The sequence below is a fragment of the Watersipora subatra genome, chromosome 6, assembly GCF_963576615.1.
Source record: "Watersipora subatra chromosome 6, tzWatSuba1.1, whole genome shotgun sequence".
NCBI lineage: Eukaryota > Metazoa > Bryozoa > Gymnolaemata > Cheilostomatida > Watersiporidae > Watersipora > Watersipora subatra.
The window spans coordinates 37,945,727-37,964,983 of NC_088713.1; the positions used below are offsets into that span (position 1 = coordinate 37,945,727).

The window sequence follows — 19,257 nt, forward strand, 5'->3', positions numbered from 1 at the left end:
TTAATGAAGAGAACACATTCGTGTTTGGCGAAAAGTCACATCAAATAGAAGATCTCAGAAAAGCTCTTGATTTTCGTTGCATGAAGTACAAGGTTTCTTTACCGCAGAAATGGAATGGTATGTGCACCTTTGTTGAAAAGAGTTTGACAGAACCTCTAATCACTGTGTCAGAGGTTCTGGATAGCTTTCCTGGAGAGAGTTCACTGCATATTTTGAGTTACATGCACAACATAGGTGATATTCTTTGGTTCCAGTCAATAGAGGCTTTAAAAGGTTTCATATTCCGTGACATCCCAGCGATGACTAAAATGATTTCAATTCTCTTTCATCACCAGTCAGACAGTCTTTGGAAAAAAAGAGCACAGAATTTTTGTGAGTTTGATTTTGAAGGGAAATCCATCAGTTTTGCTTTATATAAACAGTTTGTCAAAAACTTCACCCGAAATGGCATCCTTGATGAGGCACTATTGCACCATCTCCTTACAGTTGAATCTGACTTTAAACCTGACATTGCCATTGAGTTGTTAAAAGGCTTTTGGATTGTACAAGGTCCCATAGTGTTGAACGCTCAAAAGCATAAATACGGGTACGCGATACCATATTTTGCAACAAAAAGCATCGACGAGCTTCGAGGAGAAGAGAGAAGGTTTCAGCTTCAGTTACACATCAAGTTGAGAGGACTTCCACTCCCTAACTACGGGTTCCAACTAATGACAGTTGCTGTGCTAAACAAGCTTTCAAATGACATAAACACACAGCAGATTGCTAAAAATGGTGCTGTGGTCTACCATGATGAGTTGCAAGTAAATCTGGTGCATGATGTCAGTGACCAGAAAGTTACCCTGCAGGTCTGTTCCGATGAAGCTAATTTTGGAGATATGTGGAAACAGCTCGAAAATGCAACTAGTAGCATCTTGAAGCTGCTTTCAACTGCTTGGATCGCAAGTGAACCATATATTCGCATTTTTTGTGGTCATTGCCTCTTTTTGAAAGATCCAAAACCAGAAGATTTTGTTGATCCAGATTGGTTCTGTCCAGAAGGTGAAGCACTCGTAGTCAAACGATATGCGGGTGTACAGAAGCTGACTTGTGAAAAGCAAGCAGAGCAAACTGGAATTAAAAAGCCGAGTGTACCATCAGCTCTCATTAGACCTTGTGAGTTACAATGTCAGCAACTCCATTTACTGAAGTTGTTTATTCTCTACTAACATGTTGATTATGCCTCATTAATGTTTTACCCATTTATACTTAGGTCATCCGCTTGATGAGGAGAAGAAACATATCATACGGGACTATCTAAACACTCTCTCTGTGGCATCTGCAGGTACACATGCCTTGTAAATAATTTTTTTTTGCCATTATATTCCAACATATGTTTTACAGCTCTAATAACACTTGATCACTGACCTGCATTCAAACAGCTTTTTCCTTTAGTGATAGCAAACCAAATAGTTCAATGGAGGCTAAGTAAACTTGAGATGAGTGATCAAAACTTTGATTGACTATGTGACATTGACTATCAATGGCTTGTCATGTGTTTTACTAAATATCCATATACTGCTTATAAAGTTCTGAAAGATTAAATATTTCAATAATAAAACTGCTAGTAGATAATTATTAATGATTATCTATGCTTAGCTAATGATGACTTTTTAATATGAAAAGATAAAAGTTATGTCAAAAAAGTGATACATCAGTATAATGCAAGAGCCTACTTTTCTAGCACTTTCGTGTTAGTTTTTAACAGTTTCTAATTTCCCGTTGCTTGCAAAAAAACTGCTGACAAGGAAGCCTGAATAGAATTTTTTAGATTAACAATTTATAGGAAGCAAGTAGCATGCTTGATGACTTCTTTCTGCTTTTCAGTATTTAAAAAATACAATCAATATGAAACACCATTTTCATGTACATTTAAATACTGATAGCAGTGTATCATTGTTTTTAATATTCATGAAAAACCAGTAACAAATCAGACAAGTTTAAAACTTTTTAAATTTCATCGATTTTAACAAATTTACTAAAATATTTTGTGCCAGTTATGCAAAAGTATAATATATCATTGCATTAAATACTTTAATGTTGCCTATAAATTCTCTGAGAATCCTCTTATTACAGTTTCATCTTTTGTTCAACTAGTTTTTCATAAACACATCATCTTTATAACATATTAGCATATAATTTTACAGCTACAGAGCAGGTTGTGGCACCGGTTCATCAACAACAAGAGAGGTTTATAATTCCTGTTCAACCACAACAAGATGAAGAAGCAAGTGACAGTGAGCTCTCTGACACTTTAGACCAGGCTTCTGAGGAACTGACTGTTAAACGTTGCTCTAAAACTTCTGTCAAATATCTCTTTGACTCAGATGATGTGAGTCCCTCTACCCTGTGAAATATTAACTAGTTAAATGCGTACCAAGCAAAGTAAAGATGATCCGTGTAAGTAAAATAAGCTGTAACTAAATTCATGTGAACTGAACTAAGTCATTAACATTGCTTGTTGTGATTTCTAAGTATTGCCTTTTGTTAACACAGGTTTACAGAATGAGCACCATGAGAGGCTGCTGCCTTCTTATTAACAACATATATTTCATATATCCTGATGGAACTTCAGATTACAGACAAGGTTCTATTTTGGATGGTCAGAGAATATTGTCCCTCTTCGATAAACTTGGATTTTTTTGCTTTAGTGAAGCAAATCTCTCTGGTCAGGTTTGTAGTGAAATCTTCTTACATTATTTTAACAATAGTTTAAGATAGATGTACTATTAAGACTTTGTTTAAATTTCCCAAATAACCACTGATATTTGAAAAAAAATTCTTAAAAGTGCTAAACTATATTTCAATTTTTGTTGTTGCATGTTTGAAATATTATGACCTCACAGCATTTTAACGCTATGAAATCTTAAATGTATCATAACCCTTTTAATATTGCTGCAGATAATATGTGTAAAGAAGTTATATGTAAATAAATTCCTCATTGATGTTTTGGTGCTACTAGTGTGTTAGTACTAAGATAGAGCATACATTAGTACTAGCGCTAGTGTGTGTGTCAGTGCAGTGTGCACAATGGTGTAGATATTAATGTGTTAGTATGTAGTTTGTGGTGCTTGTGCATGCTTGCATTTGTGTGCACGTGTTTGTGTGCATGCGTTTGAGGATGCACATGTGTTTTTGTTTCTGGGTGTTTGGGTGTGTAGGTGTGTGGGTGTAGGTGTGGGTGTGTAGGTGTGTGAATGTGTCGGTGTGTATGCGTGTGCGCAAGCGCGTGCTTGTGCGTGTCTGTATAAGCGTTATACTTTTACATATTTTACATTTATATTTTATATTACACTTGCCTTTGTGTGCATGTGTGTGAACACGAATATGTGTGAGCACGCACATGTGTTTGTGTGTGTGCGTGCGTGCGTGCGTGTGTGTGTGTGTGTGTGTGCGTGCATGTGTGTTTGTGCATGTGTGCATGTCTGTATACTTACTGTAAACGTTATACTTTTACATATTTTTGCTGATTTCATCCAAACTTCACACATATTTGCTACCATATTGTCCATCAGGTCACCAAAAATATTTTATTTCCAAATGTTATTTGGTTTCTGAAAACCAACTTATTGACTACTCACCTGCTAATTGCATTAAACCATCTATGAACATGTTCTTGTATTTTTGTCTAAAAGACCTGCTAGAAATTTGCAATGCAAATTTCTAGCAGGGGTCTATAGGCTGTGTGCTGTTGGCTTAAATTAAAACAAACAAAATCCCGGTCAAGGCCTTGCCCAATGGTATATAAAAATACAACAGTTTGTTAAATGTTAGCATAGGGTAAAATAGTTAATATTTATCTCAGATATTGCTGCAAAGCACTTCCAATATTTTACTAGAATTTCGAAATTAGAACCAAATAGTATTGATTCTGTAACAGTGTCACTAATCAGTTTGTGAAAAGCATTATTTAAAACTATTACATAACTTTAAGCTTCTAATGGTTGCCTTACAGCGAATGTTGGAGGTGATCAGCGATGAAACGGAAAGACCTGAGCATGTAAATTGTGGAATGTTTGTATTAATCATCCTCAGTCATGGTTCGGAGACAGGCATATCTGGGACTGATGGAACAATGGTGCAGAGAACTGACATTAATAATGCCTTATCAGCTCAGAACTTTCCAGCAATGGCAAGGAAACCAAAACTACTTATTGTTCAGGCATGCTCTGGTGGTGAGTTACCTGGTTTCTGCAGCTATTTGGAAAAAACGAGTCTGCCTTGTATTGCTCTACCCATAAATGTCATAAACCATAAAAACCATAAACAGTCATCTATTAATAGTCATCTGACCATACTAAACAATTACAATTTTATATATTGTAAATCAAATTGTTTCCACTCTATCTTTCCATATTATTGGTTACTAAATGCAGTAAAACTATAATCAATGATAAAACCTCAACAAACAATATTTATAACACATCTGACATAAACATTGCAAATTCCTTATTTATTGTAGGATTGCAGGATAGAGTCACGGTGCCTGACGCTCAACCTTCAACTTCATCATCTCATCCAGATTTTCCTCTCCCATCAGTTACTAGCTTACCTACCAGTGGAGTTCCTCTTTGTTCAGCCGCAACTCTAACAACACTTTCTGAGCCAAGCCCATCCTCTGCCCTGATGCACCTGCCAATGTCTCATGCAGTTTTGGAGACTGATGACCTGCTAATCTGGAAAGCCAGTTTTCCTGGTAAACATAATAACTAACAGTTGATTGAGAATATGTTTGCCGATCAATAATGTACTTCTTTGCCTATTTAATTAGGCTGATTTTTACTCTAGTGAAAATTTTAAGATAAACTTATTTGATGCTCAGCACATCTTATGTTTAAGAATGATTTCAGTTCACCAGCCTATCTAGTATAACACACTTAAACTCTGTTCTAATGTGGCAGGTCACCTGGCATATAGGAATCGACGATTCGGCTCCTGGTTTATTAATGCTATTGTCAAGACCCTTTGCAAACACGCCTGCCATCGAGACCTTAAGACTTTGTTTGAGAGACAGGTAAGAGTAAATTTATGTTCCAGTTAAAGTTTATGCCTATTTTAACATTGTAATTGTTTATTTATAATATTCGGCTTTAGAAATTACAAAAGTACAAATATGAGCCAAACACAATTAAAATTAGACCTGAAAATTTGATGAGATCCCAATAATTGTTTTGCTCAGGCATGATATTCATTTCTCATTGTCCTCACAGTTGATGGTAAATTCAGTTGCATTTGCCTTGATTGGAGTTAACAAAGATGCGCAATAATCAGATTGGGTATGGTCTGCTGACACGGGATGATAGCATGTATGGTGGGGCATCCACAGAAGCCATGTCCTGATGTAATAATGAACATGTTACTGTCTCCACTCTACATTATGAAAACACTTGCTTAATAATAAACGAGTTCAATGTATTAAACTTTGTTATTGGATTTATTTCTTTGTCTTCAATAGAGTAATTACTGTCTCTAATGAATATCATTAAAAGAAGATAACTCCAAGCGTATAGATGCATGTAGGACTAAGTTAATATTCACTGTATACATAACTACTTCACTTTTATCGGTTGATGAAGACCGGCATCTCTCACGATATATGAAAATTTTCAAAAGAGAAGCTAGTTTTTAGAGTATGCGTATGAGCCAAAATCTTAACACCAGTACAATTAAACTGATTTTTAAACATGTATTTAATTTTTAAAAGATAATTACATTAAAATTATCTTCCTTGACTTTCAGTTCATATTTCAAATTCACTTCTAGTACTTTAATCAAGAGAATGCTGTTATGTAGTACGTGCACAGTTTGGTCTTTTTCTAGTCTAAATATTTGTACTTGTGATTAATTTGATTTGTTGTGGGAAGAAAATAACATGTTTTTAAACATGAGAAAAAGTATAACCTTTGGCAGTGCCTTTATCATATATAGTAAACACACCTTTTAATTAACGTGTAAGCATTTTCCTTTATTTTTTAAGTTCATTACACAATATTGAAAGTAGTAGAAACTTAAGAGGCTCCCTGAGCGGTTTAACAAGTACTTTTCACTCACACACTTAAAAGGCATGACGCTGCACAAAAATAAAAAAACAATGACTGCCGCTTGCACACTGATGCTCACGGAAGCTTCCCCTATGTCAGCATTAAAAATACTGTGTCTTCTTTTTACGTGTATTTATGCATTTTAGTTCTTTTATGTGGGATTTCAATTAATTTTCTTGTGTTTTAAATTTTTCGTTGACTGTCATTAACCGCAAAGCACTGAAACTAGAAAGGGTGAGCAGCGAAGTAGCAAGGGATTACTGTACCATATTTTATGATTAATGGATTTTGACATTTTGTCATGCATAATTTTGCAGGGTATCTGTAGAGAATTTCAGAGAGCCATTTTGCTTGCGATAGCTGTTAGAATAGCTTCTATAACAGCCTACTATCCTAGCAGCTATTCTTGCAGTTACAATTTTAGACCATCTCCCACCAGTGTTGGTGTAGGTACATATATACTTTCAGCAACTGTCAGTGTTCCCTAGGAGCTATCTTTTTTCTTTTGGCTAGAGATGGTAATTTCTTTTGGATAATAAGCTTTTGAGTTATCATTGCGATCACTGATATATAGATGAGGGGTGACAAGCTTTAAATTTCAATTTAAATTAATATTTTTACTTGTTTCCTAGAAAAAGCTGGAATAGCAGAATAGCCGAGTGCTATTCTGCTAGCGAGCATTTTGTTAGCATTCTGCTAGTCTAGCAGAATGCTACGATAGCGACTATCAACCTTCAGGGTCAATTTTTCTACAGGACCTCTTCAGAGACTTTTAGTTTTTGAAATAATATATCTGAAGATGTTTGCTCATTTTTTTATAGTATTTGCATGAATTCTAAAAAACTCACATTTTCCTTTTTCCCTTCTACCGCTAGTCATGCTTGAAGTTCATTTTTTTAATATTGAAGGAAATGTATGAAGAAAGAGTTGCTGATTATTATTAAAGAAATGTCAAATCTAACTATATGAATGAGAACTTTGAACATAAGTGTACTTATTCAAGACGTTTAAAAAAGCTTCAGGCGTAGTTGGTTGAAAATTAGTTTAAATGTTGCAACAAATCTTTTTTTAAATGTTACGAAAAATTCATTATTTCAGGCAGCTTTAGGGTAAAATTTAACTGTTTTTTCGTTTGAAAAGAGGTTATAGGTCGAGTGTTAAATTAAACTTTGCAGACCATTGTAAAGAGTTACTATGTTTGTAAAGTTTTGCTATCTATAGAACTATTACAAATGTATACTCGGTGACACTGTTTTCTGCTACACTAGATTAGGGAGAAAGTGAGAAGGCAAAGTATACAGTATGGAGATGGACAACAGCCAAGTATGGATTGCACTCTTCGAAAGAAACTGTTCTTGTTCCCTGGATACAACCCATCTAACCCAGATTAATTACCTGCTACGCCAGTCCACATCCCTTCAGAGAGCTGTAGCGTTTACTGACAAATCTACTGACATACTTATTTCATTTTATCTCCTTTGACGTTGTTGCTTTAAGAGATGACTTGCTTATCAAACATAGAAACTCTCACATATTCTATTCTTACATTGAGGTATTACATGAATATTTTCCTATTAGATTACCGATATCATGTTACTCGGATTTACCTTGTTAATATTGAGGAACCAGGTGGTTTCATATACACTGTTATCCTTTGCAGTTCATACATTCTGAATCAAACAGCTCATAAGTTATGAGTATACTCGGTGTGCCTTTTGTCTGACACGTCTGAACAATGTTTGGGATTAGTTTTATGTTATGCAGTTGTTTTACCTTGTACTATTTGTGTCATCTTGTGCAGACTTTCTGTACCAATCCAACAGCGGCTGCTGTTTTGTATGCATATAACTTTCTATTATATGAACATATTTAGTAACTCTTCACTAGATTTCTGTAAGCTGTCATTTATACTTTCACAACCAAAACAGATTTATTTATAATAAAATTATTTAGAGAGATCAGTTCCATGTACTGATTCTAAATGAAAACCTTTTATTTGCAATGTAAACCATATGGGCAAAGAAAATGCCTGTTGAGTCTAAGACACTTTGCATATTGAAAATAGTAATATAAACAGAACCAAATAAAACATCTCATCACCAGCGACAATGGATGTACATTTTGCAAATTTCAAGGAAAATCAACCATTCTAATGCGTTATTTCAACACTGCTGACAAGAGAAAGCAACTGCTTGCTGACATTACTCTTTGGAGCTATTATCATAACAATAGTTAATGTTTATGATTCTGTGAGAAACTTGTCCTTTCAAAAACTATTTGATAAATGAGAGCAATGAATGGTTTTTAAGTTTGTGAAGAGCGACATTATGTTTTCCTGTTAAAAGCAAAAAATTGAGCCATCTCACACCAGTGTTGGTGTAGATATATGTCGCTGCTTTTAGCAACTACCGGTGTTCCCTAAGAGTTATGTTTTTGCTATTGGCAAAAGATGATAACTCCTTTTTTATTGTACACATTTGAGTTATTATCATTGCGATCACTGATGCATTATAGATAAATGATGAAAAGCCTTCAATTTTAATGTAAATAAATGTTTTTGCTTGACTCTAGGATACGTTGTATGTTAAAAATAGTAATATTAACATAACCAAATATAGAGCATCTCATCACCAGCGACAACGGTTGTACAATAAACATTTTGCAAATTTCAAAGAAAATCAACCATTGTTAAGAGTTATCTCAACACTGCTGACAAGAGAAGGTAACTGCTTTCTGACAGTACTCTTTTGACATACTACTCTTTGACACTCTACTGCCATAGCAATCGTTAATGTTTATGATTCTGTCAGAAACCTGTACTTTCTAAAATTAATTGAGAACTAACAGCAGTAAATTGTTCTCAAGTCTGTGAAGAGAGACATGATGTTTTCCTGTTAGTAGTAAAAATTTCAGCCTCCTCACACCTCTGTTGGTGTAGATATATATCGATATTTTCAGCAACTACCAGTGTTCCCTAGAGGTTATGTTGTTACTTTTGGCAAGAGATGATAAATCCTTTTTGATTAAACACTTGAGTTACTATCATTGCGATCACTGGTACATTTATATTCTAAATAAAGGATGAAAAACCTTCAATTGTAATGTAAATAAATCTTTTTGCTTTTTTCCTCCTAGCAACATCTTTTTTATAACTTGAAATAAAATTCTAGCAAGACTAGAAAGTCCTCTAGCAATGATGTCACTGATTATCATTTGACATGCAGCACTTTCAGGATATCCAAAGAAACTTAGTGCATACAAAAACTAAAACCAATGTTCTCATATTTTCCTCTATTTATCTCGTTTCTTATCCACCTTTAAATCTTGTCATAACTAGTGTTCTAATTTGCTCGGGTACAAACCATAATTGTTGTGGTTATAATTATATGGTTTCTTAGCTATTCCAATTAAACATTTAGTAATGTTATTTCCCTTTTTCAAGTTCTTAATTGGTTATTGTTTGTTGATGCAGTGAATCATCTCAACACAAATGAATAATTTAGCTTACTTTTTTAGTTTGAGTTTACGTAGTGATGAGCTTGCACAAAACTAAGATATTTTGTCAAAATGTATGGAATTTTTTCCATCATTTGCAATTGTTTTTGATGTTTGAGTTAATCTGACTGCAAAAATGTTTGAAAATTAAAATGAAAAAAATTATCATGGCTAAAACGCTCTGATCAAATAATGTAAGAATGTGATTATGACTTCTATAGTTGCAAAGAAATCAACAGAAAAAAGACGTGTAAAGGTATGGCCACACGAAGTCAAGAAGTCTTACCAAAGCCATGGAATGAACATAGTTGTCTGAGTTGTGCATGCACACCAAACTCGTTGACAAAACGCTTTTAATTAGCTGAACAAAACATTAGTGCGCGCAAATTTGGCAGCCTTTGCTATAGGTAAAGTCAAAGGCACGTATCACGACACACAATAAAAGTATCAGCGCAATTCATCCTGATACATACGGTGCAGCTGCATATATGCGGTTAATATGGCAACTGTTTCTACAATAAAAAGTTTGCTGCTGAAAAGCATGTTAATATTGAAAAAGAAACGATTTGTAGCCATAGTGTCCGAACGATAAAGAGTCAACAATAGCGCAATCTAAGCAGCTACATCATATGTACTATGTCGGGTTGTGCTTTTACTTTTATTGCGTTTCGTTTTACTTGTATTGGACTAGATAAGTTGCAAAAGCTGCTAGAATCGTGCTTGTTAATAATTTGCCAATTAGGCCAATAGAAAAATGTTTCATCCACGATTGCGGTTTGCATGCACAACTCAAAAAGTTCTGAGGATTTTGGCCAAATAATTCGTTTCTTTCATGATTTCAGTCAGAATGAACAAAAAGCTTTGTTACGTGTAGCCGTTACTACAACGCCATAACAAATTTCAACTATGACAACAGTAGTGGCTAATGACATCTTTTGGTTATCTGACAACAATTTGGCTCCTATTTTTTGTGAGCATTTTAAACATGATCAAATGTTTTTATTTTTGTCTTAAAACATTTCTTCCGCCAGTCAAATTATCTCCTGCATAAAAAGCAACCTAAAAACTTTCTGATAAAATCTACCAATATTTTGTGCAAGTCTATTTTTAAGTGTAGTGGATGTTTTTACAACATAAATAATTTCTGGCACTTTTATGTTATAGGGGTTTCAAGTTATACAAACAATAAAATACATGTTACTTGCCTTATCGGTTCCAAGGTCTTTGTAAACTCATCATTTTAGTCATACAAAAAAAACTGGAAGCATTTTTTTTAAAACTGTGAGCTGCCTCATAACTGCAGCAGTATTATTGATTTGCATCAATAAATTTTCTTTTTTTCTCATCAATTTCACTGGTTTAATGCTCACGGCAACTTTACAGTAAGTTGAACGGGGGTGCATACCTTTGCATACTTACTACTGTTTCTAAACAGCAAAGTCCATTGTGCAAAGTTAAACTAATAACCAACATTCTATACGCCCACAATTAAACAAAACAAAACTAACATTTATAATATAAAATTAGTGGTGCTGCCTGTTTGTCGTCTATCTCTATCCAGGAGTCAAAGTTGGGATAAAAGATATTTTCTGACAATACTACTACTCATGACGTTTAGATTGGTAGACCGATGATGTAAAACCTGCACCAATTGAACACCTTTAAAAGTTGCACAGCCAACAATAGCACAAATATAAATCCTTCGTTTTTTGTGACGTCATTTTATAGTTGTCGGCCAACTTTATAGGAAAATTTTATCGTTAAAACATGAAGCTTTTGCAATGATTTTTTTTAAATGATGCTTTTTTTTCACTTGTTTTTTGAAGTATTAAAACAACACAAAAAACAATTAAATAAAAGAAAAACGATCATTTTCTACAAATATGGTGACTTCATGAACGAGTGCATGTTCAAACGGCTTGATGACGTAAAAAAAATGATGGATAGCGCAGCTGACATAGCACGGCTACCTATTATTGGTTTTGTAGTTGCAATCTAGCAATATATCCCAACGAATGAAAAGGTCATGGATGTTTTATATATAATCTATATAAAGTATAGATTTTTTTCACTCAATTGCGTTAAGATAAGTTATCATTCAAATTGATTGTGAGAGCTCACCCAGCATCACCGATAGGTTAAATTGAACGTTTTACGTAGTAAGAAGCAAAAAGGAGTTTACGCTTTAGGAGTTATGCATTATAGGAACGGCTACTATATTGTCAGAATCAGATTAGGAAACATATAATACTGTACATTAGATATATTACTTTAGCACATTCTTTTCAAAATGTTTGCCTAATGCTTGATAAAGATATAAGTAGAGTTAAATTTTTTTGGTCAAAAAGCTAATAACGCCTGCTCTTAACTCTTTTGCTACGGTAAGCCAATGTATTGGCTTATCAATAGGGTTTCATTTCTCTTTTTCTAATGAAGCCCAAACATTAGCTAGACCAATCAAATTTTGTTTCCAATGAATCAATATTGTTGCCAAGACGTGTAACCAATAGAGATTTCTTTGGCTCCCCAGTTCAATTTCTAATTGTTTTTTTTTTAATGGAAAAACCAGATTGTTATTGTAATGGCAATAAGAAACACACTTCGTTCATTCAGCGCAAAAAAAATGCTGAAATTTTGTGAGGGTAGGATTAACTGAATAATTTTATATTTATCTTAAATAAAATTTTGTTCTGAATAAGATGCTTTTTGCAATAAAGCGATATCTATTTTTATTCTCGAGATATCGGTTAAATACTAGCAGTATATCGGTTTGTTCAACAATCCGTTTAAATGGATTTGGGCAAAATAATCATTTGGTCAGAATTTAATGCGGTAGTGAAAGAATTAAATAAAAAAAATTATTTCATAAGCAATTGAAAAAACTGGCATAATTTCATATGGAATCATTTAATTGTAAAGCAATATTTTTCTTAGCCGCAACAATGTTCTTGTTGCAAACAGATTATCACCGATATTTAAAAACATAATGCGTGAAAATATAAAAAACTCATGCAAACAAATCACACTCCTGTTTTCATACTAGCTATATAATAGTTAGTAACAATAACAAATTATCAACAATAGAAACAAAATTGATAAAATTATATTAAGATCTTTAGAGTTTTTGATGGATTGATCAGATACAAATATTCATCACTAATTAAGGGATTTTCAAGTAACATTTTTGTGAAGTTGTTCAACATCAATAGTAAATTAAAAGTATCATGATCTATTAAGTTTCAGCTGTTTTCGTAATCACTTGTATCTAGCGTAAAACCTTTATTTCAGTGCCCCCTTCATTCAAATTTTATCTCTAAAAAACGCTACTAGAGGAGAAAGGTTGAAAAATATGCTGCCACCCTTCAATTAAATGCCGCACATAATAGATTGCTGATTGGACATTCGAATAGGTGATCTTTATTATCTACTGGTTGCGCTACCTGGTGATGCCCAGGTAAGAAAAAAGTCTTTGGCCAGGAAATTGATTTGTATTTAGCATATAACAGCATTTGTCATTTTATTTCTCAAACTATATATCATGAGAGAAATGTTTTGTGTAGTTGAAAGAAATTCTGAGAAAAAATAAAAGCAACCTTAAAGGTTTTCCAACTTTGTCAATCAACTCTAACTTTCTAACTTCATATCATTAAGAAACGGTTTTGTGCAGGACAACTGAAATGAAACTAAATAAAACCACTGTAAAGGTTTGCAAACCACTGTAAGTTTAATATATCACAACTTGAAAGAAGTGTTTCGTTAAAATAAATTAGAAAAAAAAAACAAGAAGGTAAAGGTGTTTAATTGTGAATGAGAACTCACTAGAAAGTAATGGCTAAATATAGTCTATTTGTTGAAGATTACACTCAAAAAGTATTTGTTTTAAAATTATATGATTTCACACATGATGACACCGAGTAAAACTTTGCTGCAATTTAATATCGCGGATCTGATGAGTGCAAAAATATAGTGATGTGAAAATGAATGCAGTAGAACAAACCTAATTGGATTCCTCAGGTCCAGTTCACTAGCAAAAAAAATTTCAATTTGAGACTAGTTTGTATTTGTGAATCGCATGTAGAATAGAAATGTGTGGGCGAGATCGACAAAGCAACATGATCGCTTGCTGCTATTTGTTTCCTGGACTATCAATGACGTCTAGATCCTTGCTCTTGCCGCCGTGACTGATGTGGCACCAATATTATATCTCAAGTATTTATAGCATGCGGTGACCATTGCTCAAGGTTGTTATTGTTTTTGGTTGGTAACAAAATTCATCGCTACAATAATTGTTATTCATTTTTATGACTTTCCCTACCAGACTTTCATCCTTGTCAGTTACAAATTCGGTGACTAAACTAATATCATCATCTTCTTCGTTTGTCTTAGCTTTTCCACAGACCCGTATTCCCTGGCGCGGCTAGCCGGCTGAGCCGCCCCAACTTTTTAGGAATTTTTGACGACTAAGTATAGTCAAACTCGGAGAACTCGCCCTCGGATAAAATGTAAAATTTTATCATGAACACTTGGTTAACTCGAACGGATTTGTTTGGTCCGTTCCCACGTAATGATAAGCTGCTTTAGATAACTCTACCTCAACATCATTATCTTGAACAGTTATTTGCCCAATGGCTACGGGATTGGTTTTTATCGCTGTAGAATATAACTTTATTCCAAGCCAAAGAGTTTAACGTTAACGTTTAATAGTTCTTGGGCGTCATTATTATCATGATTGACAAAATATTTTTGTTAACAAATTTTATAAAGGTTTGCAAAAGGTCCAGTTTTAACACACATCTGCTTGGCAATAGCCCAGCAAAAGCGTAAAAACCTTCAGATGAACTAAAAATAAAATCAGCAAAATTGATCTTTGTTGAAATGCTCAAAAGAAAAAAATATGTCTTTTGTTCTTAGCGTTTCAACTGCGGTTAAGTTTAGCCTATTTTCATCTAAAAACGTCCTGGCAGTCACATCATAAAAAACAAAAAAGTCTCAAATAATAGAAAAAATTTTCATACTTTCCGATAAAATCTTATAAAACTTTACGTGAGATGCCTGGTTGAGGCCTTACTTTAAAGAAACCTGTTGAGGGGGCTAATACCGCCCATCCAAACCCCCAGATGCTCATAACTAGTCGCCTAACATTAGCTGTCCCAATTTGCAACCTGGGGATACAAGCCTGCTTTTCCCAAAGAAATTGTTATCTCAATTTGCTTTGCCACGCTGCTCAGTCGGCGTATTAGCTATATTGAGTTCAGCAGAAATAGTCTAACAAGCCCAACCACACACAAAAGTTACCTGCATTTCTAGTATGATGCTTTTATTATGGATATCAGTGAACAAAGCTCTTTAGTTTCGCGTTTTTGCTCGTTCGTTATGAAAGTTTAGTTTCGCTCATGAAATTTTCACGAGATGAATGACTCCGCGAAGATGCAAAGGTTAGATGACGCGAATACATAAGTGTCCTAGGGTATATTAGCCTTGGTCACTATAGATACCTACAATGACTTTAGTGCATTTTGTGGTTATGGTTTGAAAGATAGAACATTATACGATGTACTACGTAGACACTTCTTACCTTTGAGACATACATGCAACCTAAACCCTAAAATTACCTTAAATGACTTTAATTTTCTAAACACATAATTGAAGGAAATTTTAGTACGTATTTTAGTGAACTTCAAACTTTTACCAGAAATTTTATTATTTACATTAGCGAATCATGTTTATTATAACATACACCAGATGTACTGGATAGCAGATACGGATAACTCACCATGGCAAATTTAGTTAGGGTATCTTTTAATAACATATATAATTGGTTACTAGTAGCCAAATTTCAAGTTCAAGATAAACTATTTGTGATTTCGTTGACCCAACAAATTTGCCCTAACAAAAAAAGACGAAGAAGCATCATGTTGCATATACTTTGGTTCCCAAAATATTTCTAAACAGGGCATCGTAACATGTAGAAGCAATGCTAAAATAACTAACATGCGCATGGGACATGCGGTATATGAAAACTGTCAAATATGTCAATCTAGCTCAGTGGTAGAGCATCTAGATAAATAATTTGTTGAAGCGATTGTCGTAAGTTCAACTCCATCATAACGCAAAACTTTAATGTCAAGATTTTAATAGTTACAACCAGAATGCAGACATGCCGATCCACAACCGAAATTTGAGAAATATATATATATAGATAGTGGAAATTGATTAGTAGAAGTATTTCCCCAAATGTCAAACAATGACTAATTAAAATCAATACGAATTAATTATGTCATTGTGGCCTTGGTTTAGACTGTGTGAAGTCATTTGAAGTCATTAGAGTTTAAAGTCAATCTACTGCCCTCTGACTCATCCTTATGGTTGTACTACCTAATGTGAAAGTTTAAAACGAATTCATGTCTGATGAAAATGATTTTCAAGAAAAGCATATGATGTAGTAACAGCCCTTGTTATAAAAGAAAACAGTTCGGTTTTCTACTCAAACTTCTTCTGGTCTTTTTTTCATTACTTTGATAGATACACTGTCAAAGTTACTACACCATTGATGCCTCAATTTCTCCACCGCCTCTTTCAACTTTTCATTATCCTCGCACAGCTGCTCAGCCTGATAGCACGAAAAAAGTCACAGCGTTTAATAGAATAATATAATGCCTAGAAACAACAGGTAGTGGAAAAGTAAGATAAGTGGAGAAGAGAATTGTACTTTTTTAGTAATTTTGGCCAAGACACTAAAGGGCACTTCAGTAATGTGTCTTGTTTTTTCACAATTTTTTCAAGTTCTGTCCGTCTCTCTGACATTTGATTAACTTTCAGGCCAAGCTAGGACAACTCTTCTCAAGGATAATCATTCTCTAAAAATCAATCATGAAATACTTTGAGAAGTGAGATGATATGCATGGAAAAAGATACAGTGCATTTCATGGTCATTTATCGTAGTATCGAGTTTCTAGACATAACAGATAAGCTATGGAATGCATCTGCCAGATTATTTCATATAAACAATGAAATGATTTTGACTATACACCTTTTTCAGAAAGTTAAAAAAGACTAAACACACAATCTATCAACCTCTTCAGAGGTGTTCATAGAGATCAAACTTACAAATATGGATTTCCTAGCAGCTTTTTTTCAAGACCCAAAATATCTATTATGGCCCAAGTTTTAGCATTTGAAGCACATGTTTCCAGTTGGAATCTTCCAATGCCATTACGATTGATGTAGATTTTACGAATGAAAAAAATCTGAAACCAACTAAAACTTTTATAATTACATGAAATTAGAACTAAATTATTAATTAGTAATGTTTTATATGAGAGTATAGGAAAATAATTCTCAGTTTACGAACAAAATTATGAAAAAAGTGTTCCTTGTTTTGCACTGCATAGAAAAAATAGATACTTTTAGTTTTTTTATCTTGTGTGTATAATAAAAATACAATATTGTCTCAAAACAGCCGATGGAAGTAGTAAAAACAAATAAACTGATGCAGTTATTTCATTATATAAACAGGTCATTCATTTGTGTCAGAAATGATTACATTAATATTGTATGTTTATTCAAACAAGAAAAGGTGTAAGTTCATGTACAAGTAGGCTTTTAGTAAAAATATATGATTTATTACCCTGATAAGACCTTCCTTTGTAAAACATACTTGTTTTATATAGAATATAACTTCAGACAATCCGCTTTGATTGCAATAAAAGTTTTTAACAGTTTCTTTCATAGTAACTCCTTGCTGCTGAAAGAAGTTTGGGGCAATGATGCAGGTCGTAATAAACCAGCCAGTACTAAAAATTCAAAGTTTTGCTTGCTTCTTTTACAACATAATAATGTCAAGATTTTGAGACTGCTCATAAAGTTAGTAGCCCATTGAAGGAAATATAATTTTCACTTGCAAGCAAGACCATGACATAAGACAAGATGGCAAAAACGGTAATTCAAGTTACACAAACTCTCCCTAGCCTTAAGCACAATATGTGTAGTCGGTATCAAACGCCAAATACTCTGGTCAAGCAATTATATACTCTATTCTAGTCACAAATATGTGTTTTTAAATACTCCAGTAGGCTACTAACAGAGATCGATATACCTATGGCAAGGTTAACTTTTACTAGCCTTTTATTCAAACAAACTCCAACTGGTTTGGGGCGTTTTTTTATCAACAAAAATATATATACTGAAGCCCACTTTCACATTAATCCTAAAAAGATGGTTGGCTCAACCGGGATTTGAACTCAAGACCTGTGGCACCCAAAGAAAAAATCATATCTGTAGACCATCATGCTACAAATTATGTAAACAAAATCAGTTTTTGGTGGTAATGTTTCCATAGCAACAAAGCATATATTGAAATGCAATTTTCAGATTGCCCTTAGAAAGATTTTGGGGTTTACAAGGATTTGAACCAAGAAGCTTTAGCACACAAAACCAAAATCACACCTTAGACCATCAAGATAAAAGTATGTAAACAAATTTAACTTATTGATGGTATATCCAAAGCAACAACAAAACAAATATTGAAACACATTGCTAAATATATCCTAAAACCTTTTTTTTTGACTCGATAGAGGTTTGAACCCAGGACATATGGCACTTAAAACATGAATAGTATCTATAGACCCTCAAGCTAAAAACTATGTAAAAAAGCTGACTTCCTGGTAGTGTCTCCCAAGCAACAAAGCACATAATAAAATATAGAGTTTCAGATCGCTTTTGAAAAGATTTTAAAGCCTAACTTGGATTCAAACCCAGTACCTCTCGCATCCAAAGCGAGATTCATAGTCCTAGACCATCTAGTCGTGAACTATGCTTTAATTTAATGTACGTTCAATATATGTGTAATTATTACTTGCAGTACAATTTTGCTATGAAGTAATTACTTCTGTTTGGTCTGTGGAACCAATTAAACCAACAGAAGTGTATTTTTGTAGAAACACTTGCTCCAACCTCCGACTATTTCAACAATTAGGCTAAGTTCTGAAAAACTTAACTTCATAAATATGTAGAAGTTTGGTTATATAAATTGTAGACAAGCCCACAGAAGTGAGTGAGTTCTACTTTGAGTGCTTTGAAGAATAACGACCATTAATTTTGTCAATCAAAACTTTTTACAAAATCTTCAACCATTTAGGATAACTTCATTGATGATTTAATTATGACAATAACTTGGCAAATCTTACAGTTTCAACTACACCATAAAGTTTTACTTTAACCGAACTGCAAAACCTTTTATTTTTTTGTCACTTCTATGTTTAAATTAGAGTACTACACCATTCCTGAAATTTATATTTTGAGAAAATATAGGTACAGCTAGATTAGTTGACAATCTTTGCAGGTGTTTGGTCTCGTGTACTAATAGAAAAAAGGCTTGTTTTGTTACTCATAAAATACCGAAATGTGTAATTTAATATCTATAAATATGTTTAATAGATATATGGTATGCAGGGAAAAACATGTTTCTTTGTAAAAATACTCAAGTTAAACTACGCGGTGAATTTAATCAACACCCAAAATATGGCAAAGTATGATAACAGGTATGTGAGGGTGTCAGAAGAGAGAATTCAATACTTCAGTAGTCATGGGCAAGTCCAAATAAGGTAGCTAATGTTTCTGTAAAGTTCTTTAAAAGTTTTTCTTTGAAATTCTTTCACAAGAATGCTTTACAGGGTGGCTTTTT

At 33.7% G+C, this 19,257-nt stretch overlaps 2 protein-coding genes across 7 annotated transcripts in view; one reads left to right on the plus strand and one right to left on the minus strand.

Moving 5' to 3' along the window:
• The window catches only part of LOC137398898 (uncharacterized), a 194,923-nt gene extending 186,873 nt beyond the window's left edge, over positions 1-8,050 (plus strand). The window contains exons 3-8 of the mRNA XM_068085059.1: positions 2,187-2,371; positions 2,536-2,712; positions 3,995-4,214; positions 4,502-4,735; positions 4,941-5,053; positions 7,349-8,050. Coding sequence (XP_067941160.1) covers positions 2,187-2,371; positions 2,536-2,712; positions 3,995-4,214; positions 4,502-4,735; positions 4,941-5,053; positions 7,349-7,471 — 1,052 coding nt within the window. The 3' untranslated portion in view covers positions 7,472-8,050. The remainder of the gene's footprint in view (positions 1-2,186; positions 2,372-2,535; positions 2,713-3,994; positions 4,215-4,501; positions 4,736-4,940; positions 5,054-7,348) is intronic.
• Positions 1-19,257, minus strand: part of LOC137398899 (sulfotransferase 1A1-like) — a 209,476-nt gene that overhangs the window by 166,227 nt on the left and 23,992 nt on the right. The gene's annotated exons all lie outside the window — the stretch shown is intronic.